Source organism: Schistocerca piceifrons, chromosome 2, assembly GCF_021461385.2.
Source record: "Schistocerca piceifrons isolate TAMUIC-IGC-003096 chromosome 2, iqSchPice1.1, whole genome shotgun sequence".
In the NCBI taxonomy this organism is placed as follows: domain Eukaryota; kingdom Metazoa; phylum Arthropoda; class Insecta; order Orthoptera; family Acrididae; genus Schistocerca; species Schistocerca piceifrons.
The window spans coordinates 383,487,796-383,514,352 of NC_060139.1; the positions used below are offsets into that span (position 1 = coordinate 383,487,796).

General features: G+C 40.4%; 1 protein-coding gene across 4 annotated transcripts in view; it reads right to left on the reverse strand.

Moving 5' to 3' along the window:
* Positions 1-26,557, reverse strand: part of LOC124774935 (ATP-binding cassette sub-family C member 4-like) — a 312,213-nt gene that overhangs the window by 231,129 nt on the left and 54,527 nt on the right. Inside the window, exon 1 of one of the 4 annotated variants that reach the window (XM_047249624.1) lies at positions 16,418-16,514. The exons of the other annotated variants lie outside the window; for them this stretch is intronic. Within the exon in view, the coding sequence (XP_047105580.1) occupies positions 16,418-16,491 (74 nt within the window). The 5' untranslated portion in view covers positions 16,492-16,514. Of the gene's footprint in view, positions 1-16,417; positions 16,515-26,557 lie in introns of those variants that run through there. 4 annotated transcript variants of the gene reach the window in all.

The window sequence follows — 26,557 nt, forward strand, 5'->3', positions numbered from 1 at the left end:
TATCAAATTCGGAAACGTGATGGTACGCATTTCTCCTCCTTACACGAGGCAGCACAACAACGTTTCACCAGGCAACGCCGGTCAACTGCGGTTTGTATATGAGAAATCAGTTGGAAACTTTCCTCATGTCAGCACGTTGTAGGTGTCGCCACCGGCGCCAGCCTTGTGTGAATGCTGTGAAAAGCTAATCATCTGCATATCACAGCATCTTCTTCCTGTCGGTTAACTTTCGCGTCTGTAGCACGTCACCTTCGTGGTGTAGCGATTTTAATGGCCAGTAGTGTATTTGCCAGTGTAACAGGAAAGGAAATATCTAGTAATGCTACAGGGTACCAACCGCCACGCACCGTACGGTGTTTTGCGAAGTATGTATGTAGATGTAGATTGAGCAAGCAGGAAAGAAAATCAAAATACATCAGCAGAAAGAATTCAAGTTCATGGAGAAGAGATAGAAACCTTGAGGTTTGTCGATGACGTTGTGATTCTGGCAGAGAAGGCATGGGACATGGAAGAGCAGTTGAATGGAATGGATAGCGTTTTGAAAGAAGATTAAAGATATACGTCAACAATAGTAAAACAAGGCTAACGGAATGTATTCGAATTAAATCAGAGGGAACTAGATTAGTGAAACGAGAAACTAAAAGTAATAGAAGAGTATTGCTATCTGAGTACTAAAACAATTGATGACGGTCGAAGAGGGTAAAAGATGCAATTTGCGAATGAAAAGAAAAGCGTTTCAGAAGAAGAGAAATTTGTTAACAACTTCTCCGTTTATGTGTTAGGAAGTCATTTCTGGAGGTATTTTGTGTGGACTGTGGCCTACTAGTATGGAAGTGAAAAATGGACAATAAACAGTTCAGACAAGATGAGAATAGAAGGTTTTGAAATGTGGTGCTACAGAAAAATTCAGACGATTAGATGGGTAGACCTGCAGTTAATGAGGAGGTACTGAATAAGACTGGAAAGAAAAGAGATTTGTGGCACAACTTTACTTAAAGAAGGAATTGGTTTATAGGACATGTTCTGAGACATCAAGGGATCACCAGTTTAATGCTGGAGGGAAAGGAGAGAAGGGAAAATCATAGAAGGAGAGCAAGAAATGAATACAGTAAGCAGGGTCCCAAGGATGTAGGTTGAACTAGTTATTCCTGGATGAGGAGGCTTGCACAGGATACAGTAACTTGGTGAGATTCATTAGACCAGTCTTTGGACTGAAGACCGCATCAACAACAACAACAACAACAACAATAATAACAAAAGTCCTTCCTATTTACGCGTGTTTTTGAATAGTAAGAGTTACGGATAATGTTTATGACCAACTGTTTCATTTATATATTGTGTTAAAAATTTATTACATCAAACAAAATATGATTAGCTGCAGTTGCATAAACTACACTCCCTTCAGTAGATTAAACTCGATCCTTACTTTTTTATTTTTAAGGTCTGCCTGTATTAGTACACAGTCTTATCCCTTTTGAATTCTCTTGCAGATTCCAAGAGGATAATGGCGAATATAGATCAAAGAAATTGGAATCCGAAGACCAATAAGCATGTTAATGTTCCAGAAACAACACTTAAGAGATTGCCTAACAGGAACTACAATACACATGAGGAAGCAAAAAAAAAAAAAAAGAAAAAAAACAGACCTAGAATTTTGGGTAAAGTTCTTGAACTAGAGCTGATTTACTGTTGTCTTGCTATGAAAGCTTCTTTCTTTGGGCTTACCCGTAACGACTTTTGAAGAATGACCGTACAAGTGAGAGGAGAAATAGTTTTGAACACTCTTTCAAAGATGAAACTTCTGGGAGGAAATGGATTAGTTTTTTTCTTTAACGTCCCGGAGCAAACTGTCAGAAACAAGGCCTGCAGGATCATTCTATAGCAGCTCAGCATTGTAAAAACAGAATTTTGTAACCTTCTGGAAGATGTTATATTATACCTGTCTCTTAAACTAGATAATGTTTTCTCTGATTTAACACATATTTCTAATTACGTTTAATGTTATTTCGTTTATGTTTACAAGGTGTCCGATTTTTTAACCATTTTTCAAACTTAGCAAATGTAAGATTTTCGAAAATAATTTTTATAGTGACTTTTGATCACATTTCCTAAGAGTAAAATGTAAATGTTGCATAACGTCAAAAATTAAATATTGCATCCTTATAAAGCCTGTTTTTTTTACTATATTCTGCTTTTTTGAAAGAAAAAAATCCAAATGTTTTTCCGGTTTTGGGTACTTCCCTCTACTGTGCCTTGTGCCAAGCGCAGAGTTGCTATGCTCTTTAGGTGACTTTCAAAAGCAGTTGATAGTGGGTAGCTGAAAGCTACTTTTCAGTGCGCCGTTTCATCAATGTGTCATTGAGTCTGCATTGTGTAGCTGAGCTAAGCCATTCCTCGATAAGCGCACCTTAACCTGTAAATTACATCAGTAGTGCCTCTTGTGTTGTGATGAGTAATACAAACAGTATTCCGATTTGTTTAAAGTGTGCTACAGAGATCAAGCTAACTAGTTGGTAAGTGCACCTTAACGTCTTAGTTATATCAGTAACGCCAATAGGGAGCCATATGTATTTTCTGAACACAACAATTAAGTGCCACATGTAATTTGTACTCCGAATATTTATGTATTTGAAAAATAATACAGGCAGTTTTATTTTGGTGGACAGATCAAATTTTTACTCATTATCAGATATCTGCAATTATAGTTTCGTATTTAATAAGCAGCCTGCATGTGTTTTGTACTCGAAATATTTATATATTTTGAAACATAATTTTATTTTGGTGAGAAGGTCATACTTCTGAGATACTGAACTTCCCTTTCTCTGTGGAATCTTGTCCATCATTCTCTTTGATCATTTTGTGTTTACGTTTCATATCTGAAGCATTACAAAGTTATAGCTGAGTATTACGAAAACATGTAGTTTAAGTATTACAACACATTAAAGATCTCAAAAAATTCACCATTTTTAGTAAGGTTTGTTGAGCTAAATTGTCAGAAAATATGACGCCTCTGGACAAACTTGCTGCCAGAGATGGGTACCAAATAAAAAAAAGCTGTATCAGTCAATCAATGACGTTATTTATATTTGATAGATGAAGTATCTTCTTCTCCCTCTAAATAGTGTTTGGTCAGATTCATTCTTACGCATAGCCTCAAGTAGGCCTAGGATGAAATATCGACTGCCCGCTTAGCACGTTATTTGTAAGTCATCACCAGTTTCTGAAAGTATTTGTATGGAGAGTAGCCATGTATGGAAGTGAAACATGGACGATAACTAGTTTGGACAAGGAGCGAATAGAACTTTCGAAATGTGGTGCTACAGAAGAATGCTGAAGATTAGATGGGTAGATCATATAACTAATGAGGTGGTTGGTACTGAATAGGACTGGGGAGAAGAGAAGTTTGTGGCACAACTTGACTAGAAGAAGGGATCGGTTGGTAGGACATGTTCTGAGGCATCAAGGGATCACCAATTTAGTATTGGAGGGCAGCGTGGAGGATAAAAATCGTAGAGGCAGACCAAGAGATGAATACACTAAACAGATTCAGAAGGATGTAGGTTGCAGTAGGTACTGGGAGATGAAGAAGTTTGCACAGGATAGAGTAGCATGGAGAGCTGAATCAAACCAGTCTCAGGACTGAAGACCACAACAACAACGACAATCACCAGTGCTAAGTTACATCAGTATTGAAAAAATTTTAAGTATTTTTGATTAATAATCGAATACTTTGGAATATGGTAGCAATTTATGCAAATATGTGGTGAATAATATGTTTTTTTATTAATAATACATTTTAGACCTGGAAACACTGCAGTACTGTCAGTACCTTTATATAGTTCTCATAAATAACTCAGCCTGTTTGGGTACTTTTGAGCATGAAGCAAAACTCAGATTGTTCTGATATTTTTAACGTGGCGCTATCTCTGATTGTAACATTAGTGGGACTCAAAGAATAACTGGGATAGTTCCACCATGTTTTCTTTATTCAGCTTTTATTTTTATTTTTTTAATTACCCATCACCGCTGTCTTGGGAATTTTCAAATTACCACCATAACTGTGTTGAATATTTTTTGTTTCTCACCACCGCCATACGGTCCCTTCGCTGTGTAACAAAATTAAGCTTCTAAGTTAAAGCAGTCAACAGGTATGGCCATCTATGTCACATAATTTGATACTCGCAAAGTCGCTCGTCAAAACCTAGAATTACGAAATTTGATAAGAAGTAAGGATCCACAGTACAATTAAAGGGAAAAAAATCTGAAAGCTGTTAATTTGTAATTGTGCTGTGTGGTAGTCTTCAGTCTGAAGACTGGTTTGCTGCAGCTCTCATAGCTGCTCCATCCTGTGCGAGCTTCTTCATCTCCAAATAACTACTGCAGCCTACATCCTTCTGAATCTGCTTACTGTATTCATCTCTCAGTCTACTTCTTCGATTTTTACCCCTCCCCCACACTTTCCTCCAGTACTAAAATGGTGATCCTTTGATGTCTCAGAACGTGTCCTACCAACCCATCCCTCCTTCCCCTGAGACTGCGCCACAAATTTTTTGTCTCTGTTCTACCCAGTATTTCCTCGTTAGTTACGTGATCGTCCCATCGAATATTTAGCGTTCTTCTGTGGCACCACATTTCTAAAGCTTCTATTATCTTTTTATCTAAACTGTTTATCGTCCATGTTTCACTTCCATACGTGGCTACATTTCAGACAAGTACCTTCAGATACCGCTTTCTAACACTTAAATCTATATCCGATGTTACAAATTTCTCTTCTTCAAAAATGCTTTTCTTGCCATTGCCACTCCACACTTTATATCCTCTCTACTTAGGCCATCATCAGTTATTTTGCTGCGCAGATAGCTAAACTCAGCTACTGTTTAAGTGTCTCGTTTCCTAATCTGATTCCCTTAGCATCCCCTTTTTTTATTCGACTACATTCCAGTACCCTTGTTTTGCTTTTGTAGATGCTCATCTCATATCCGCCTTTCAAGACACTGACCATTCCGTTCAACTGCTCTTCCAAGTCCTTTGCTGTCTCTGTCAGAATTACGATGTCACCTCAAAGTTTTTATTTCTTCCCCCCTGATCGCCAGTTCCCATGCCAGATTTTTCTTTTGTTTCCTTTGCAGCTTGCTCAGTATAGAAATTGAACAACATCGAGGCTAGTTTACAACCCTCTCTCACTCCCTTCTCAACCACTGCTTCCCTTTCGTGCCCCTCGAGTCTTACAACTGCCATCTGGTTTCTGTACATATTGTAAATAGCCTTTCGCTCCCTGTATTTGACCACTGCCACCTTCATAATTTGAAAGAGAGTATTCCAGTCAACATTGTCAAAAGCTTTCTCTAATTCTACAAATGCTGTAAACGTAAGTTTGCCTTTCCTTAACTTGTCCTCTAAAGTAAGTCATAGGGTCAGTATTACTTCGCGTATTCCTACAGTTCTTCGTAATGCAAACTGATCTTCCTCAAGGTCTGCTTCTACCAGTTTTTCCATTCTGCTGCAAAGAATTTGGGTCAGTATTTTGCAACCATGACTCATTAAACTGATAGTGCGGTAAATTTCACATCTGTAAACAACTGCTTTCTTAGGAATTGGCATTACTACATTCTTCTTGAAGTCCGAGGTTATTTCGCCTGTCTCATACATCTTGCACGCCAGACAGAAGAGTTTTGTCAAAGCTGGATCTCCCAAGATTATCAGTAGTTCTGACGAAATTTCGTCTACTGCCAGGGCCTTGTTTCGACTTAGGTCTTTCAGAGTTCTGTCGAAGTCTTCTCGCAATGTCATATCTCCATCTCATCTTCATCTACGTCCACTTCCATTTCAATATAATTGCTTGCAAGTTCATCTCCCTTCTGTAGATCCTCTATATACTCCATCCATCTTTCAGCTTTCTCTTATTTGCTTAGGACTGGTTTACCATCTGACCTTTTGATATTCATCAGTTGCTTCTCCTTTCCCCAAAGTCTTCGTTAATTTTTCTGTAGGCAGTATATATCTTTCCCCTAGTGAAACATGCTTGTAAATCCTTAAATTTGTCCTCTAGCCATTTGTACTTAGCCATTTTGAACTTGACGTGAATCTCATTTTTTAAATGTTTGTATTCCCTTTCGCCTTCTTCATTTATAGCATGATAAAATTTTCTCCTTTCATCAGTTAAATTCAGTAGCTCATGTGTCAGCCACGGATTTCTACTAGGCCTCGTTTTTTTACCTGTGTGATCCTCTGCTGTCTTCACTGTTTGAACTGCAGAAGCTACCAACTTGTCTTCTGCTGTATTCCTTTCCCCTCTTCTAGTCAACCATTGCCTAATACTCCCTCTGAATCTCTCAACAACCTCTGGTTCTTTCAACTTATCCAGATCCCTTCTCCTTAATTTCCTACCTATTTCCTGTTTCTTCAGTTTTAATCTATAGTTCATAACCAATAAATTGTGATGAGGGTCCACATCTCTTCTTGGAACTGACTTACAATTTGAAATCTAGTTCCTGTATCTCTGTCTGACCATTAAATAATCAGTGTGAAGCCTTCCGGTGTCTCCAGGTCTCCTCCAAATATACAACCTTTTTTTATGATTCTTAAAGCAAGTGTTAGTGATGATTAAATTATGCTTAGTGCAAAATTCTAGCATGCGCCTTCCTCTTTCATTCTTTCCCCACAGTCCATATTCACCTTCTGTTTCTCCTTCTCTTCATTTTGCTACTATCGAATTTCAGTCCCCCATCACAATTAATTTTTCGTCTCTTCTAACTATCTGAATAATTTCTTTATCTCATCAAACATATCTTCAATCTCTTCATCATCTGAGGAGTTAGTTGGAAACTAAAACTTGTACTTCCGTGGTAGGCGTGAGCTTCTTATTTATCTTGGCTACGACAAGCGTTCACTATGTTGTGCGTAATAGTTTACCCGCATTCCTATTCTCTTATTCATTATTAAACAAACTCCTGCAATACCCCTGTTTGACTTGTATTTATAAGCCTGTATTCACCTGACGAGAAGTCCTGTTCCTCCTGCCACAGAACTTGACTGAATCCCACTACATCTGACTTTAGCCTATCCATTTCCCCTTTTTAAATTTTCTGACCTCGCTCCCCGATTAAGGGATCTAACATTCCACGCTCAATTCCATAGAACGGATGGAGTTTCCCCTTGCTATCAGCTGTTCGCAGTACCAGCACAATAAGGCCGTTTTGGTTAATGTTACAAGGCCAGATATCCCACGCAAATTTTTTTTTATGTTTGTTATTAGACTATGTCTGTCCATTCGTTTATTAAGACCACTTTTCCTCATGAACGGGTTGACATATCAAGTTGAAATTTATATTACACACTAAGGTCTATAGCCCCTTGTTGGTGTAAGAAACGTAGGCTTCTAAGTCAATGCAGTAAAAAAATATGGCCATTTATGTTACAAGGTTTGACACTCGCAAGCTCACTCACCAAAACCAACAGGGTACTTCCCAATCACGAAGTTTGTCAAGAAGTGATAATTTGTATTTATATCACACGAAAAATATATTTCTTGGTCATTTGTGGGGGACTGTCTGTCATCTGTTAAGAGTGCTTATCTCATACGCGTATAAATAAAGCTGAAATTTATGTCACATACTGAGGTCTATAGCACCCTGGCCGTGTAAAGGAAAGGAAGTTTCAAAGTTCGTGTAGAGACACTGCCATTTATGCCACATATTTTGGTACTCGCAAGCTCATTCATTAAAACTTATACGTTGATCTAGAGTCATGAAATGTGGCTAGAGTCAAGGTTTCACAGTGCAAGTAAAGGAATAATTCCAGAAAGTTCTTAATTTGTAATTGTATCACACAAAGAAATACTTGTATTTTTCTCATTTGTTATCTGACTTCAGCCTCATAATTAAAACCTTCTCAAAAGTATTGGAATTCCCGGGACTAATATCTTGCCAGTATCAACGTCGATAACAAGCGAAAATCGTCAAGGTTCTCGATTCGATTCATAAGCTCTCTACAGGCATAATTAAATTTGTATGGAGTCCTTTGAGTGCGGGTCTTACTCGCACGTGGTCAGCTTTTTACAATTGTTCACACTTGATAAAGATCTAATAGACACATGCAGTACCGAAGAGGGGGGCCGCATTACTCTCTTGCAAATTGTAAAATTTCCAGGAAAGCTACATGTAAGTTATTTCTCTTGTAGAGAAGTTACACGTACTAAAGAATTGTAGTTCAGTATTAGTTTTTCTGAGTATGATTGGCGAGGTTATCAGTCTCACATCCTTCTTATGAACTCTCTAAAGTAGCCATGAACGATATTCGCAGGATAGTAGTTCATCGCTGATTCCACATTCAAACAGTAGTGGGAATTTTCATTCAACACCACATCAAAGAAACCTTGCTTTACGTATGAACTTGCTGGCAAAATCAGTGACTGTATTCGTTGATTTCACTGATGGAGAATCCCATGTTCTGCCCTGGCTGCTATAAAAACACTATTGTTTACAACACGTTCGGCTGATTTCGGCTTCTAGCCATTTTCAAGTGTGTGCTACTATACTTGTAAATTTACACTGTCACCCTACGTGGCTCTACATAAATATACATTTGATGAGTGACAATTGAAAACGTTCTAAGTGCCATTTATTCACAAAACGCCTTTTCACTGCTGTTGTAATCTCGATACCTCGTTGCATGGTAATGATTTCTTTAATTCCCTTGGTTTTTCTTTATGTTTAAATATTTATTTATGACTGTTTTTTATCCCTCTCTGTTTATTAAACAACTGTTGATGATCCTGGACTCGATCCAGGTGCCAGATCATTCGGGAAAGTGTTTTAAGTATGTGTTATTAAATGGTGCGTGGTCTCTGTGCCTTGCAGTGCTTCACTCTGGAGTTCCAAGTGCCACGCGTCAAGGTGTCCTCCGTTTAGCCTGCGATGGTTTTATACATAACGCACAAGATTTTGGTGAGTTGGCACAGCTTTTTGAGCTGCGACAGAGATCCTACAACAGCAGCGGGACGGAGAGGTCTTAGCTCCACAAGATTTACGCAAGACTGTTGAGTCACCTGAAGCCACGAACCCATTCTATGTCATTCTAATGCAGAATGACTTCTTTGCTTTTTAAGTTGCATTGTTGTAAATGCAGGTGTGTAAAATCTGCAAATGCAGTATGATCAAATTCCCTAACATTCGTCAGTCTCAAATAGTTATTAAAATTTCTTACTCTGAAGCAGAAGAATGGAAACATATCAATGAGTTCAAAAGAGAGAAAACCGCAGCCGAGGTATGTCATATTGTGTTTCATATGAAAGACCAGCCACCTTTATCAGCTGCAAAACGGAAAGACCTAGTGACATTATTGCCATTTCTTCCTCGACAGCACACGACTGTTTACAGTAAACTTTACATCTGATCCCAAGAATGTGTTGCGTACGATACTGAGGGATTTTTTCCTTGACTTCAACTTTGTTATTCTTCTGTAACAGACTTAAAAGATACGAGAAATGTCTTTTGTTAAGTACAGTTTGTTAGTTAAAACATTACCACTGTTCTTCTGTATGTGTATTACCACACATAAAACTTAGTGTCCCAGTATTAATGGCACCTGGAACGAAAACTGTCGTACTGGCACTTAGAACCAGTTAGTTTTCTGGTATAGCACTTAGAACGTTCTAAATAAATTGTTCATTTCCTAATTTGTCTCATTATTTGTTGCGGGTGTGAAACGGACAGCATAATTCTGTGGTATCAGAATACCTTCTCAATTTTTTGGCTACTAATAAGTTATGCACAAAAAGAGGGATATTGTTTGTTGCTTCTCCTGACAACACATAGAATCTTTCCAATTTCCATCCTTTATTTGTCGTTTTAATACGTAACCGCTGTCGTAGTAAACACGAGAGAGAACAACGTTCTATAACAGTCACGCTTTAAATTAACATTATTGCCTTAGTGGCATACGCACATAAACATAAAAAAACGTAATGTATCGCTTAGAACTTTGTTCTACCGTAGTGGATTCGACACCGTGCAGTTTACAGTAGGCAGGTGCTCAAAAACGTACCTGGCTGATCGCAACTATCGATGTGTGCCACGGACATGGTGTCTCACTATTATGTCTTTTGTGGATGCGTTTCAAATTATTGTTAAAGAGGGTGTCGCAGGAGGAATGGTCAGTACAGTCATTCGAAACAAAGAAGTTGAGTAAATATTGGTTCTAAAATACATACCTGAGGAGCTAAGAGCACTTCTTCATCTTCGACACTGTGAAACAAATCTCTTCTACTGCACTTTCATTGCTCTCCATCGTTTTGGAGCTGGTAGTGTGAACCACAACAAGAAAACAAGTCTCTAAAATGCATACCTTAAGGGCTACGAGCACTTACTTGTTCAGTAGAAGAGTTGGATTTCACAGTAAGTCTTAAGGTATGCATTTTAGACCCAATATTTACTGGTGATTTTTTCCTTGGTTTGGTCCATAGTACTATCTTCCAGAATATGGAAAGCAAAGAGTTTCACAATATCGAAGATGAAGAACTACTCATAGCTCTTAATGTGTGCATTTTAGAACGCATGTTTACTGGAATTTCTTGTTTCGAATGATCGTTCCTGTCATATTCCTGAATGTCGACCATTCCTCCTAGGACACCATGTATACAGTGCGATTCAGCTGCCCCTACCGATGGGTTTTATGCAACCCACATTGCCTTCAAATACTATACACGAGATATTCATAGTCTCTCGCTCACTAAGTGCAAACCAACAGTCCTACGGAAAAACGAACAGGACCTTTTTGTAGCGAATTTAATGTAGTTAAATTTTACAATGGGATACGTTTTCGTTAGAGGCCTTTGTTTTTGAGTAATTCAAAATAACGTACAAAAGTGACCTTCAAACGTACCTCTGCTCCCACACTCAGACCTTGTTGGTTAGGATTTCTAGTAAGTTCTTCATGGCACGCCCTCCTACCACTGTACAAAAATTTTGGGACTGCACGAATTGTTTCCTATATTCGATCTCTTTTGGTCTTCATTGACTAGCCTTATTACGCCACCAGCTCAGTCGAGCACTTACAAATTATAAAACTGACAGCTGTGTAAATTTTACCTAACAATTTAGTGAATTTTAGTGGTATAAAATAAACAATTACATCATTGTATTCGTCAGGTCTCCTGACTGCGAAACTACTGTTCTTGTAAGGGTTAAGTTTGGATCGAATTGTTAACGTAATTAGTTTTACAGTAACACTTCACACATGTTTTTTTCATAAATTTCATGTGTACGTTTAAATTAATAATGTTAACGAACTAGCCGAGTATGCTGTTGGCAGTCAATAGAGACAAAAAAGTCGAATATCGGAAATAGCTCGCGTAGACGGAAATTCTTGTACAGTGATAGGAGGGAGTGCTACGAAGAACATACTAGAAATCGTGACTGATGAGGGATAAGTGTGGTGGTGGAGGTGCGATGGACGATCACTTTTGTACGTTTTTCTCGAATAACTCGAAAATTGTGGCGTCCAGCGAAAATGTATCCCAGAACAAAATTAAACTACATTAAATTTCCTACAAAAAGGTCCTGTTCATTTTTTCTGACGTACTAATAGTTTGTGGTAGGGAGAGAACATGAAAAATTCACATGTGCTTTTTGAAGGCGTTTCAGGTTGCATAAAACCCATCGGTAGAGCAACTGAATCACATAGTTCACATAGTATTCAATCTAGAAAATGAATTCTAAACTTTAAAACAAACATTTTGAAGCACTGAAATTCAAAATTTTTACAAGATTTGTAAGGTTGTGAACTGTCATATAATATCAGACATTTAATTGCAGACTCTCTGGTCACTTAGTTCCAACGTTTATATCGTTGCTTTTAATAAAATGGCACTGGAGAATTATTTGCAACATTTATACCGTTCCATTTGATGAAATGGAACGCTATAATGTTGCAAATAAGTACCGAGATAATCTGCAGTTATATGACAACTTACAAGCTCGTAAATTTTGTGAAAAATTTAAACGTCAGTTCTTTAAAATGTTTATTTTAAAATTTTGACTTCATGTTATAGAATGATTTACTTAATGGCAAGATACAAACACAAATATATATGTGTGTACGAGGTGGAATACACACATAATAATAATTTTGAACACACCAACAAAACATATACAGTATAATAATTGGCACTTTATCCCTGGCACATATCGCTAAGAGCGATCCGCAAGGCTGTCGTGCCTATATGTTGGTATGTCACTGAGAAGGTGTTTACTGTAAATTGGACTGTGTCGAATCAACACGGATATGGAAATGTCCTGTGGTATATGTGATGAGTTTTTGTCACTATGTACGTGTGCCATCACAATAGCAATGTTATTCTAAAGCGCTGACGTATTTAGAACGTTATTCTCGCTCGGGTTTACTATGGCAGCGATTACATATTAAAATGACAGAGGTACACCAAGAAAGGCTGACGGAGCAAATTTACGAGTACAGAAGCACGCGCTTGGAAATGATTAACAGGCAAAATCGGCTGATCGTGGTGTAAACAACAGTGATTCTGTAAAATGGAATTGTCCTGCAATAAATTTATTGCTGTGGCATGGAAAAAACTTATTTTGACTTTAAGAAGGCATTCGATTTGGTTGACAAAATAGACTTGATAAACACGTATGACTAATTTGAACTCTATGACAAATTAAGAGCTCGATCGAGGAAATCACAACTACCACTGTTCTCCAAGCACAGTGCAAGGTGGTGGAAATAATTCAGAATTGTTCAAATGGTCTGAGCACTATGTGACTTAACTTCTGAGGTCATCAGTCACCTAGAACTTAGAACTAATTAAACCTAACTAACCTAAGCACATCACACACATCCATGCCCGAGGCAGGATTCGAACCTGCGACCGTAACGGTCGCTCGGTTCCAGACTGTAGCGCCTAGAACCGCACGGCCACTCCGGCCGGCGGAAATAATTCGTGACTGACTCAGGTGCCAGACACTAGGGTTCGGAAGAATTGAGAAGATGATGTGTTTGCGACTGAGAAGAGACTAAACATTGGGAATATGTAAGAACAAATTCGAATATCAAGCAGTTGTAAAAGGTGCGATGATACTAACCAGGTAGAGGAGCAATCACAATACACCGTACAACGTTTCATGTGGTCTCTGAAAAGAAAAGTTTTCATCTCAGAAGACGTCATAAAAGACATGCAGAAACAGTCCAATGCACAGAAAAAACGATTCCATGTCCTTGGAAATCTTGGAAATCAAGTTCAGAACAGCCAAGTGATACTGGATACGATTGGTATAACCCCAACTAGGCTACCAGGAATAGTGGTGAAGGGAAGCGCAAAGAAGTAGAAAGGCTTAACAGCTACCCAGAGACCTTCGCTCAAACGTCACGATCAGGTACAGACGACGGCGCGATTCTGATCCACCAAGGATACTTTTTATGCCCACAGCGTCATTGCAAAACAATATTGGAGGTCCTTGTAGTAAGAGCACCGTTCTTCCTACTGTTGACGTTGGCTTTCGAAAGCGTAGCCTTGAAGATGTTCATTGGGCAGGCGATGCTGAATGGACTTCCTCCGATCGAGGAGAAAGACGTTACGGGCACTCGAACCTGGGACCTTCAGACAACAGTCGGAGTGTGCTGATCACACCGCTACGGAAGAGTGCACGTGAGAACTTAGGGGAAAACCAAGGATATCCTCTAATAAGATATCAGGCAGTAGGAAGAAGGCGATGAATCTAGAGTATGGCCAAAAAAAGATCTATGTAACAAGACTGTGGGACTCGACACACCAAGTGGCAATGGAACATTGTACGAGATAGACTGAAAAGCAATGCCACATGCTTGTAGAACACGAGAAAAAACAGGAAGTCCAGAAAAAAATTAAATTACTGTCCTTAAGCTTCAAAATCGTACATTTATTTTTCAACATAGTCACCGTTAACACTAACACATTTCTCGATATGTTTAACAAGTTTTATCACTGCTTCATTCTGACTTTTTCGAATCCAGGACTTGCCTTCGCCTCATCGTCTGAGGTGTAATGATTGCAAGTGAGGTTTCTCTTGAGTAAAGTGAAAGAAATAAAAATCTCAAAGCGTAATATCGGGAGAGTAAGGGGATGTGGAATCAGTTCAAATTTCAGGTTACGCAGAGCCTCTTCAACTGCGCGCGAGGAGTGTGAATGAGAGTTGTCATGTCGCCAAATTACTGGCGCCAGGCTGCTTCTAACACGACAAATTCGACTTCGAGTTAGAGTCTTCATGTCCTGAGAAGAATTTGCCGATGCCCCTCGTACCGGGTAATCGGTCACATAAAAGCGGTGAGCATCCCAAAACACAGTCAAAAGATTTTTTTGCGCATGATGGTGTTTTGAACTTTCTCGTCTGAGGAGAAGACGGATGTTGGTATCCAGCACTCTGTCCTTTCCGTTCTGGTTGGTAATAATGGACCGATGACTCATCCTCTCAGAAGAAAGTCGTCTGCTTCGTCACGGTGGCGCTGCAAAAGTTGCTCGCAACATTCCAGTCGACACTGCTTGTTCTCGTCTGTGAGATGGCGTGTTACCCATCGTGCACAGATTCTATGGTATCCTACCTGTTCAATAGTGAAGCCGACACCTTCCTTCGATATTTCAATATGGTTTTCGATACGCCTTTGAGTGGTTCGATGGTCATTTTCAATCAAATCGTCGACGAGTTTGGGATGTTTATCGACTGTGGCAGTGATCGAACGTCCGCTGCGTTTTTCAACAATTATGATTTTTCCAGGCGCGCAGCCACGAAATTTTACTGTCCATTGATTTACAGTAGGCCTATCAACAGCAGCATCGCTATAAACAGTGAGTATCACTAAGAGTCACCTTTTAGCAGTAAAAAATTCGATAACAGCACTCGCGTTGACATAGCATTACAATATCTCTCCATGCTTCCGCTACTCAAAGCACACAGGTTGAACGCAGCACACTCAAACTATTCATGCATGTACAGGGGGAGTTATCTTCTGTATGCCATTCGGTGCGTTTCTCAAGGCCATTTAGGTGGCGTTCTACAAGCATATATATGTGACTTCTTAGCCCACACTTGTTCCTCTATGCATTCAGTAAAGAATGTCAAAGCAAGGCAAGTTCCGGTACTAACAAAAGAAATAATCTAATTGATTTGAGTAAACAATTTGTACAGAAACCAAATGGCAGTTATAAGAGTCGAGGGGCACGAAAGGGATGCAGTGGTTGGGAAGGGTGTGAGACAGGGTTGTAGCCTGTACACGATGTTATTCAGTCTATAAATTGAGCAAGCAGTAAAGGAAACAAAAGAAAAACTCGGTGTAGGTATTAAAATCCATGGAGAAGAAATAAAAACTTTGAGGTTCGCCGATGACATTGTAATTCTGTCAGACACAGCAAAGGACTTGGAACAGCAGTTGAACGGAAAGAACAGTGTCTTGAAAGGACGATATAAGATGAACATCAACAAAAGCAAAACGAGGATAATGGAATGTAGTCGAATTAAGTCGGGTAATGCTGAGGGAATTAGATTAGGAAATGAGACACTTAAAGTAGTAACGGAGTTTTGATATTTGGGGAGCAAAATAACTGATGATGGTCGAAGTAGAGAGGATATAAAATGTAGACTGACAATGGCAAAGAAAGCGTTTCTGAAGAAGAGAAATTTGTTAACATCGAGTGTAGATTTAAGTGTCAGGAAGTCGTTTCTGAAAGTATTTGAATGGAGTGTAGCCATGTATGGAAGTGAAACATGGACGACAAATAGTTTGGACAAGAAGAGAATAGAAGCTTTCGAAATGTGGTGCTACAGAAGAATGCTGAAGATTAGATGGGTAGATCACATAACTAATGAGGAGGTATTGAATAGAATTGGGAAGTAGAGGAGTTTGTGGCACAACGTGACTAGAAGAAGGGACCGGTTGGTAGGACATGATCAGGAGGTATTGAATAGAACTGGGAAGTAGAGGAGTTTGTGGCACAACGTGACTAGAAGAAGGGACCGGTTGGTAAGACATGATCTGAGGCATCAGGGGATCACAAATTTAGCATTGGAGGGCAGCGTGGAGGATAAAATCGTAGAGGGAGACCAAGAGATGAATACACTAAACAGATGCAGAAGGATGTAGGTTGCAGTAAGTACTGGGAGATGAAGAAGCTTGCACAGGATAGAGTAGCATGGAGAGCTGCAGCAAACCAGTCTCAGGACTGAAGACCACAAAAACAACAAGTCGTGAAACGTATGTAGAAAAGGAGGCAGTACACAATAGACAGAGTTACAGGAAGGCTATGCACGAAATCGACGAGACATAACGAGCAGGAAATGTACAAGCATCACTTGCAGGTGGCTACTTGTGAGGGCAACGTTTCGCTGGCGCTAGTGTTGCAGTGAAACTTGGAGGAGCTGTAGCGACTCACGAGAAGAAGAGCACGGACAGCGGGTTGGCCGTCTTGCGCGGGTTGTGGCGGGTGCGCTTCTTGCCGGCGTCCATGGCCGCTGGGGCGTGCTGGCTGCTGGCTGGTGGCTGGTGGCCACTGTCTGCTGCGCTGCGTGACGTCTGGCCGCCGGGAAGGATGGCGGGCGACTACGCTGCGCATATGGCAGCACACAGTGTGGAGCTGCGCTTATCAGACTAGCAGGTGCGGGCATGTGCGACCAGCGCGGGGAGGGGACGGCTCGGACGAGGCACTATCAGCTACTGCCGGAGCGTGCGATAATATTGTACTGTTTCGCTTTGTGATTGTGTTCTCGTCTTCAGTTATCGACCTTAGTAGGCGATAGTGTTTAAGGGCGACGCCACACGTCATACCTAAACTTATCAGGCAGACTGAATGATCAGCTAGCTAGTAGCAATTTGGTACGACTTTGGCACTCTCTCATACTGCTCGCGTACTTCATCCTAGCCCCTCTGTGGCTGACTTCGTGCCGCCCCGGAATGTTTACGCTCGTTGCCAGTCTTACCTAAGTAACGGTACTGTGCGCCGTAACAATAAGTAACCGTTGTGAATATGCAGAGGGGATCAGAAAAATATAGACGGTCGTTGATAGTTAACATCCTTGAAACAAAGTGACATATCTTTGCAATTTTGTGCGGTAGCGTAGTCCATTGTTTTCTCAGCAGATCTTGGTACGCGTTCTCCAAAAGATAACAATGCAGCAATGCTGTCTGAGCAACGCAAGACCGTATTGAAGTGGTATTGGAAGTACGGAAACATGATGGAGGTACAACGGCAATGGCGTAATGTGTACGAAACTCAGCCACTGACATCTACAACAATTTATCGTATTCGTGATAAATTTGAAACCGGCGGTACTGTTCAGGATGTGGATAAGGTATGACCGACCAATAACATCAACAAGTTCAGCTTCCAGCGCTGCTGTGGTGTAACATTTTACTGTGTCACCTCAAAAATCTGTGAATCAGGGTGCACGTGAAAGGGGGTAAGCCGATCAGGCGTACGACGAATTCTGAAAACCGCAAAGTGGAAAGAGCACATTCCAAGATCGCTACACTCTATGAATGGTGACGATGCGGGTCGAAGGATGGTGTACTGTGAGTGGTTTGAAGGCATGCTTCGCGAAGATGAACGGTTTGCATGGATGGTTATCTGGTCTGACGATGCACAATTCGAACTGAACGGTACTGTAAATCCTACAACTGTGAGTACTGGACTCCTGGAAATCTTCACGTTCACGTGGACAATAATGTTATTCTACTGGGTTTAATGTGTGGTTTGGTCTTCGTCGGGCGATTTTATTGGCCCATACTTCTTCGATGGTACAGTAACTGCTGAGGCGTATCTTCATATACTGCAAATATCGACTTTACCTGCCAAGTAAGATGTGTTTAGAAATGAAAGATTTTACCTGCAACAACATGGCGCTCTCCTTCACCACCACAGAGATGTCAGGACCTACTTGGATGAAAATCTACCACGAAGATGGATAGATCGAAAAGGAACTGTTGAGTACCCACCAAGGTTTCCATTCCTTACATGCCTTGACTTCTGCCTATGGGTGACCTTACAAAAAGATATTTATCAACAGAAGCTAGGTATACTGAACGAGCTACGACGAACCATCGAGGCGTCCTGTGCAACTATAACATCGGTAACAGTGACAGCCGTGGTTCGGTCAACAGTTCAGCGACATCCACGTTGTTCGTCTCCTAATGGGGGTCACTTTGATACATAAAACAACCTTCCCCCCGTGCAAGAATTGTAACAGTATGTCATTTTGTTCTATTAATATTGACTATCAAAGAGAGTCTACATTTTTCTGGACGCCTCTGTAGTGCTCATCCGTGAACGGTGTTGTGCGTAGTGATTGTTAATACACAGAAGGGCCAAAAAAACTGGTACACCTCCCTAACATTGTGTAGCACCTCCTTGAGCACGCAGAAGTGCCCCAACACGACATTGCAAGGACTCGACTAATGTCTGAAGTAGTGCTGGAGGGAACTGACGCCATGAATCCTGCTGGCCTGTCCATAAATGCGTAAGAGCACGACGGGGTGGAGATCTCATCTGAACAGCACGTTGCAAAGCATCGCAGACATGCCCAATAATGATCATGTCTGGCGAGTTTGGTGGCCAGCGGAAGTGTTTAAACTCAGAAGAGTGTTCTTGGAGCCACTCTGTAGCAATTCTGGACGTATTTTCCTTCTGGAATTGCTCAAGTCCATCAGAATACACAATGGACAGAATGAATGCAGGTGATCAGACAGGATGCTTACGTACGTGTCACGGGTTAGAGTTGTATGTAGACTTATAACGGATCCCATATCACTCCAACTGCACACACCCCACATCATTATATAGCCTCCATCAGATTTAACAGTCCCTTGCTGACATGCAGGGTCCGTGGATTCATGAGGTTGTCTTCATACCCGTATTCGTTCATCCGCTCGATACAATTTGAAACGAGACCCGTTCGACCAGGCAACATGTTTCTACTCATCAACAGTCCAATGTCGGTGTTGACGGGCTCAGGAGAGGCGTAAAGCTTTGTGTCGTGCAGTCATCAAGGGCACACGAGTGGGCCTTCGGTTTAGAAAGTCCATATCGATGATGTTTCGTTGAATGGTTCGTACGCTGACACTTGTTGATGCCCCATCATTCAAATCTGCAACAATTTTCGGAAGCGTTCCACTTCTGCCATTGAATGATTCTCTTCAGTTGTTGTTAGTCCCGTTCTTGCAGGATCTTTTTCCGGCCGCAGCGATGTCGGAGATTTGATGTTTTACCGGATTCCTGATATTAATGTGATATTAGCGTGAAATGGTCGTATGAGAAAATCCCCACATAATCACTACCTCGAAGATGCTATCTCTCATAGCTCGTGCGCCGGCAATAACACAACGTTCAAACTCATTGTAATCTTGATAGACAGTCATTGTAGTAGCAGTAACCGATCTAACAAGTACGCTAGACACTTGTTGTCTTATATAGGCGTTGCCGACCGCAGCGCGTATTCTGCCTGTATACATATCTCTGTATTTGAATAAGCATGCCTATACCAGCTTCTCTGGCGCTTCAGTGTGTTATGAGCTAAGAGGCCGTAGCTGGTCCTTCAAGCGAATCGCCATCAACTTCAGTGTCACTTCTGCAAGGCTTATGCCCATTACACATTCCTTTCTTTCACAAGGTATGAGTTGGCTGCTCTGGGAGGAAGAGGCGGAACTTGTTCCAGCAGCCAACGTGGTACAAGCTAACCGCAAGCTTACGCTCCCAGTATCCTCCACTCAGGGGCCAAGTAAAAGTGAGCCACTGCATATCCACACAAAAATGAGGTGATTCCTGTACATCTTTAGCAGACGGCACTGAGTAATATACCACTGGAGGCATTTTGGGGCCAAAGGTAGAATGGAATTCGTTGTGATGATCCTCAAATCACTGCAGCATGATCTCATTTGTGAAATGAACGGTTATCGTGCTGTGAATTGGCATGTCCGACGGGAAAGACATCAGACATGAAGAGATCTAGATGTTAAGTGATGATAATGCGATAATCAACTGAATATATAAGAACTACACACTTCTGGACAATGAACTGTATAGCCCAATACTGTTATCATTGATTCTAGAGTAGATAAGGCTCTGGAAGCCGAACCACCCTCACTCTACCACAGGTCCTGCCGGTAGCTGTCTCCTCTGTTTCATCGAAAATCCAGTGCTTCTACGTCTATGCTCAATAGGTACTAATGGAGGCAGTAGTTGTACAGCCAATGAGCCTTTTATTGCCACGAAATTCATTGGGCCTCCACAATCTGCCGTTTGTCGAATGCTATTTCACTACTATCTGCATATTATGGAGTCTACAGATTTATTCCTCTGTATTTCTGGCACCTGCATTCTGCCCGTACTGCGTATTTTATAATTCGAAACAGTTGCAGCTGCTGCGAACTCGTTTACGCCAGAAATGAAAAACACACAAAATATATAAAAAACTACTCTTCAGACAAGTGGAAGAAACACATTCTGTCTCTCACTGGGTACAGTAAACTACCAGATGGTGGGCAGGAAAGTGAACAACGTGCTCAGGTACGTTGGTCTAAAAAATAGTCTGTTTCATCAGCCAGTGGCAATTCACTAAACTCAGACCATCAATCACTCTGACTGCTAGATCTTCAATAATGAGAGATACTCCCCCGCGCCCCTCCTCCTCCGTTCTTCGTAAGTAACATATGACGTGACGGCACCAAAATACATAATCATACCTTAAACGTTTAAAATTTCTCTCGATTATACTGTGTCTTAAACGTCTGTATTCTGATAATCGATTCTGAAGTAGAAATAAAGCTTGTAAAACTGTGTTATTGTCTTCGATCTTAAATATTTGAAAGTTTTATTAATATGTATAAATTAATAACTGGAATACAATGTAAAAGTAAATTGTTAATTGTAAAGATTCTTCAACTCCCAAGGGGACTTTATTATTTTGAATTCGCATTTGCAATAGGCATTCAGGTAAGCCAGGAAACTACACTGTGTTGTCCCCTCCTGGGCTTTTTTTGGATGACCTTAGCGCTTTTATCGTTTTTGTGTCAAATTCAGATGGCGGAGAATATTTAAAAGGGTTCTGAGTCGAGTGACTCTAGTTAGCAGAAAGTGAAGTGGTGTGGATGACGCCTTCCAGCGTATAGCTATAACGTGTATTTACGTGTGACGAAATGTTAATCAGATTCTCTACCAACTGGTGTGGTAACATTTTGCACAATTGTAAGTCGTCTCCAAAAAGTACTAGTCACGGACTCAAGAATTTCTGGACGTATGTTGTGGTGAAATAATTACACCACAAGCACTTCAAGAAATCGGCTGTGGGTGGCAACATGGCGAGCCATTATTAATTCAAAATATATGAGATGTGAAGAAACTTTCTAACATATTTGTCATCATCAACAATGACTGAGAACTGCTACGAGGCAAGAACTTTTATGTAATTTAATAACTAACAGTGTATAGGTAGTAATAGTCATCTCAAGGCACATCTTCCATACCTTGAATTTTGAACATTATACTTGTTTTAATTTCAGTAGTTTTGATGTTGTCTACAAACACTCAAAATAATTTTCCTTTGTCATTTTGAAAAGAAGTAAGTTGTTGCTAATCTGTTTTTACAAAACATAGAAGCCTGAAACGACAATGCCAAAATGTCATCATATTTCACTAAGTACTGAGTGGATCTAAATACCACTAATGAAAGCATATAAGTGGAATTTGATGCATTTTTCAACTTGATACAGTTAAATTCGCTTGTTGCCAAATCTGCATTTAACATAAATTATTTTCAATTATTAATGAGATTATATTTCAAAATAGCAGCCAGAAAGCTACGTAGTTATAGTATTTGCTTGCAGCCATCTTGTTTACTGATGGCTTTGTAACAATAAAAGAAAATTTGCATTAAAGTAATTCATGCCAACACGAAAGAATATTCAGGATCTGTCTCATCAGGACTGGCGACCATCTTATTTATTTCAGCATTCATTTCAGAAGATATACTAACGGTAAGTTAATTGCTGCTCTCATCCTGATGTTCATTAATCACTGTTGTTTTGGGGGATATTTCTAAGTATCAAAACGGTACTGCGAGTAGGAAATGAAAAGTATTTATATTTGTGTGGTAGGTAAATGACCTTACGTTTTGGAATCAAGTACACGATTTCCTGTAACAATGATTTCAGTGCAGGCTTACACGCATTCATAAATAGTCAATATTGCTACAAGCGACATATTTTTCCAGTGTAGTAACAACGCCGAAACTCCTAAGGCTATTAGAAACAGTGCAAACTCTAAATTAGCAGTTCGATGCGAGTGTAAAGTTACGACGCGCTCAAGGTCACGAGCAAAGTCACGCGGCCAGACACACTCAGTTGGCTGAAGAACAATTGTGACATCGCGTACTGTCGTAGAACGAGTTTACACAAATTTTTGTTACCGTAGTCCCGTGGAATATACGTTACATATTTGACTAGTTGGGGTGAAGTTACAAATCGATTGTGTGTGTTCTTAATCATGACCTGTAGCGTAAGGTGAACTCATAATGACGCCACTTGATTTATTGATATATTTTTTCATCCTATAAGAATTTTCATTTCCTAGCGCAAGTACAATGAAGTTATTCTGTATTTGGTAGCGATGTACCATAGCGCTGAAGTCTATTGTTATTTTACTACAGCTGTGTGAAGTAATATACTGTTTTAGCAGTGAGTGGTCTGAGGAACGAGTGTTTGTTTATTACGAAAAGTAAGCATTGTTTGTGCACATATAAAGCGAAAGTGTAAAAGGCGTGCCAGAGTCCTCTACATGCGTGACTGACTGAACTGTCATAGTAAAGCTGAAAGAAGCCTAACAACTCTATTCATTATCTTGCCAAGGACTGATAAGATAGGATGAAGTAGATCTTTAGTTACCACGTAGTATGACATAATATGACTGGAAGACGCTGACTACAAATATAGAATCAACATCTGAATTGATACCCTGCATTCTTCCTGCTGTTGAGCCTGTTTGGATTTGTAAGCCTGAAATGCTCTCTTAAAAATCACTCCTTACCCACACATATCACTTCCTACTAGTCATCATGATACAACAACAGTAACTTCCTATTCCACAACATATGTCCCTCCCAAGAAACAAACCTGTTTATGCATACCCCCTCCCAACACAGTCCATACCTTCATCCTAAATAAAACATTCCTCCAATCCTGTTCCACCATCCAAACTTTCCTGTATATCCTATGATGTGGACAGATAATCTCAGTCCAAGGCGAAGAGTTGAGCTGCAATTGCCAACGGGAAGAACATCCCCATTTGGTCACAGTACCTGTACTGTACTCCCACTAAAAAACTCATTTTCACCCTCTTCTGCTAAACTTCAACTCCCATATTACTGGTGACACAATATATCTACGACCCCTTCAGCCCATCCCTTATGATTTCCTCAGCCACACAGACCATATCTTTTCCTTCGTTATTATTGTCACTGAACTAAACATCCATAGCAGACCTCCTGCAGAAATACAGTAGTGTCCTTGGTTTACTGACTCCTTCCAAGATGACATAGACCCCATCTGCCAGCAACCAACCTGAAAGTAAGGCAATTCCACATGTCATCTTAGCATATCCTAAACCGGTTTGATACATCACTGAAAAAGTCCTTGATACAAGTGAGCACCTACCCGTCCTACACATTACCTCATCAGCATGTCCCCCACCCCAGTATCTGTCTTAAAGATATACAGGACTACTCCCAAATCAATTGAATACCGCCGGCCGGAGTGGCCGAGCGGTTAAAGGCGCTACAGTCTGGAACCGCACGACCGCTACGGTCGCAGGTTCGAATCCTGCCTCGGGCATGGATGTGTGTGATGTCCTTAGGTTAGTTAGGTTTAAGTAGTTCTAAGTTCTAGGGGACTTATGACCACAGCAGTTGAGTCTCATAGTGCTCAGAGCCATTTGAACCATTTTTTTTCAATTGAATACCTACCAGCAGACTATCGATGCCCATATCAGATCCATTCAATAATCTTCCATCAACATGATTTTTGTCCACAAGTCGCCTGCTTTCTGCAACTTATCCTGTTAGACGCTATGTCTATTCACATCTCTACCAAGGCCATTCATCCTAATCGCCCCAATCTTGCATTCGTCACCTCCCCCTGCCTCAAAGCTCAACTCCTGTTTGCTGAATCTTGTCTGTTATACTGTTTGTACCTGGTAGCTCGTGAGCGTGGTACAACCACATACCTCGAGAGACACAAAGGAAATTAATTAAACGCTGAAAACTACCGAGATTTGTACCGAACATGCACCAGAATTGACACTATATTCCTCATTAATTTCGTCAAGTATTGGAAAGCCTTCCTTCAATTCATGGGCCTCTAGAAGAGTCGTAAAACTACCGTGGGCTACTGCAGACTATCATCGGTAAACGTAGACTAAGGCAGTTTTTTTAGTAGCCTTGGTCAATTAAGATCGTAACCGCGATACCAGTATGTTACGCGTTTAGCATACCTCTCTGGCGTTGCCTCATTACCATCTCTTTGTTTGCGTATGCGATCAGTGTCTTATTGGATTCCCCCAGCAACTGGAAGCGGTGAACCGTCTAGAAATTGAGTGCTGAGTGAGGCTATTTAAAGGGACGCATAACCTATGGAATATTTTTGTTCTACATAGTTATGCTCCTGCCTATTACATAAATATAAACAGTGTTTATAGCAAAATTGAAACTGTCACCGTTTAATTCAGGTTTTATTCGAAAATTGTTGATTTGTAACGCAAAACAGAGAGATGTAGTAAAAATAAAAAATAATAGATTTATCATATAGTGCTAGAAAACGCAGTTTCCTAAAAAAAAATAAAAAAAACATCACCAAACAGCGCTTCAATACTTCGACGAGCATGTACAAAAGATGTTCCTGTTATTCATAAACAACTTCACACTTAACGGTAATAATAGGAATCTTCTGCCTTTGATCATGATGGAGAATGTTCTACTGAGTACAAAATAACAACAATAATTAGACACAATTTTATGTTTCTGCATGTAAGCTGTACTTCCCTCCAAAGTAATTGCTTTGGTTACATAAAAGCGCAAAGTAACGCGATCATCTAATTTATATAGCTTATAAAATGCAATTTAAATTTTGTAAAGAACACTGAACGATGTGTGGTTCTAACTATGTGCAAAACAAATAAGCAAACAAAAAACAAAGACAATTCGTCGGCTCCCAGTTTCTCTCTCACACATTCATTAATGTTTTCTTCTCTACCAATACTAACAGCTCTACACATAATCCTACAATTTGCTACATAAATTATGTACTGCACCAAAACCACCGAACTGTAATTTTCGGTAAGCGCAACTCTTGTCTCTAACCGTTCCTCCATAGCTACCATCCCTTATAGAACAGCGTGAGTAAACCTGACCACTTCGCATCGTATTTTTCTGACATCTTCACAATTCATGGACGCCCTCATTTCAATAACTCCCTGTTCCCTACGGTCCATGAAAATACAGACAGTATTCTCCCACCCCTGCTACCAGATTCCACTATTTGGACAATATAGCACATACAGAGATAAGCAGACCATTCGTAGCACATGTCATACAACAAGTACTACACAAAAAATTGAGCACTGTCGCCAGCCACGACTGCATCATTCATGTACCCTTGGGATGACCCCTCTCGTTCCTTATATCCCTTGCATTTCCTGTATCGAGATGTCTAAACCACCTCTACCTTTTAGCCTCTTTAGTGTGCTAATGTCACATATATCCTAGGTCTCTAGCCCGCAGTACAGAAATACTAGCGATCCCTGCAATTCCACCTTAACCAGTTTACTCCCTGGTGTAACCATATGGACCTCAAGACAAACTCTTTCCAAAATCCAGACAATCATTACAGGGTAAACTACATACAGATTCCATCCCCATTACTCCTATTTCATCATTTACGACCATACTATACCATTAATCATCAGACTATAATACCTCAGGCTAACATATCACATCCGACAGAAAGCCCTCAACAGACTAAAACTACAAACCAGATGCACACAGGGATTGCACAACTCAATTGTCCCTCACACCTACAAATACCTGTCTGGCCCACCCTCTCCTAAGCCAGTATTACTTGGATATCCACATCACCAAAGCTTTACCATTCGCTCCCAGTTTTCAAACGACATACACTCAGGCGTACGTTTTGCATCTACCCTTTACTATCTCATCAGTTTCACACTTCCCTCACATGCTTAATCCCTCTGTACAGCAAACTTGATTGCAACAATGTTCCACTCTAATTTTGAATCCTGGTAGGTGCTGCCCCTACTATACAGAAATATTCCACCTACCTACCCTACACTTCATAATCTCTCCCAGACAATGAAATCCGCCCCAATATTTATTCATCTTTGTCAGCTCGAGCACTTCTCTCCGTATCGCAAACCCATCAGCCATACTCCTTCTCTCCGTTCCCCTTTCTTTTTCATCTTTCTCTACCCCTTTCCCCTTCGTATTACGACCCCAACTATACCTCCACTTACCTAATT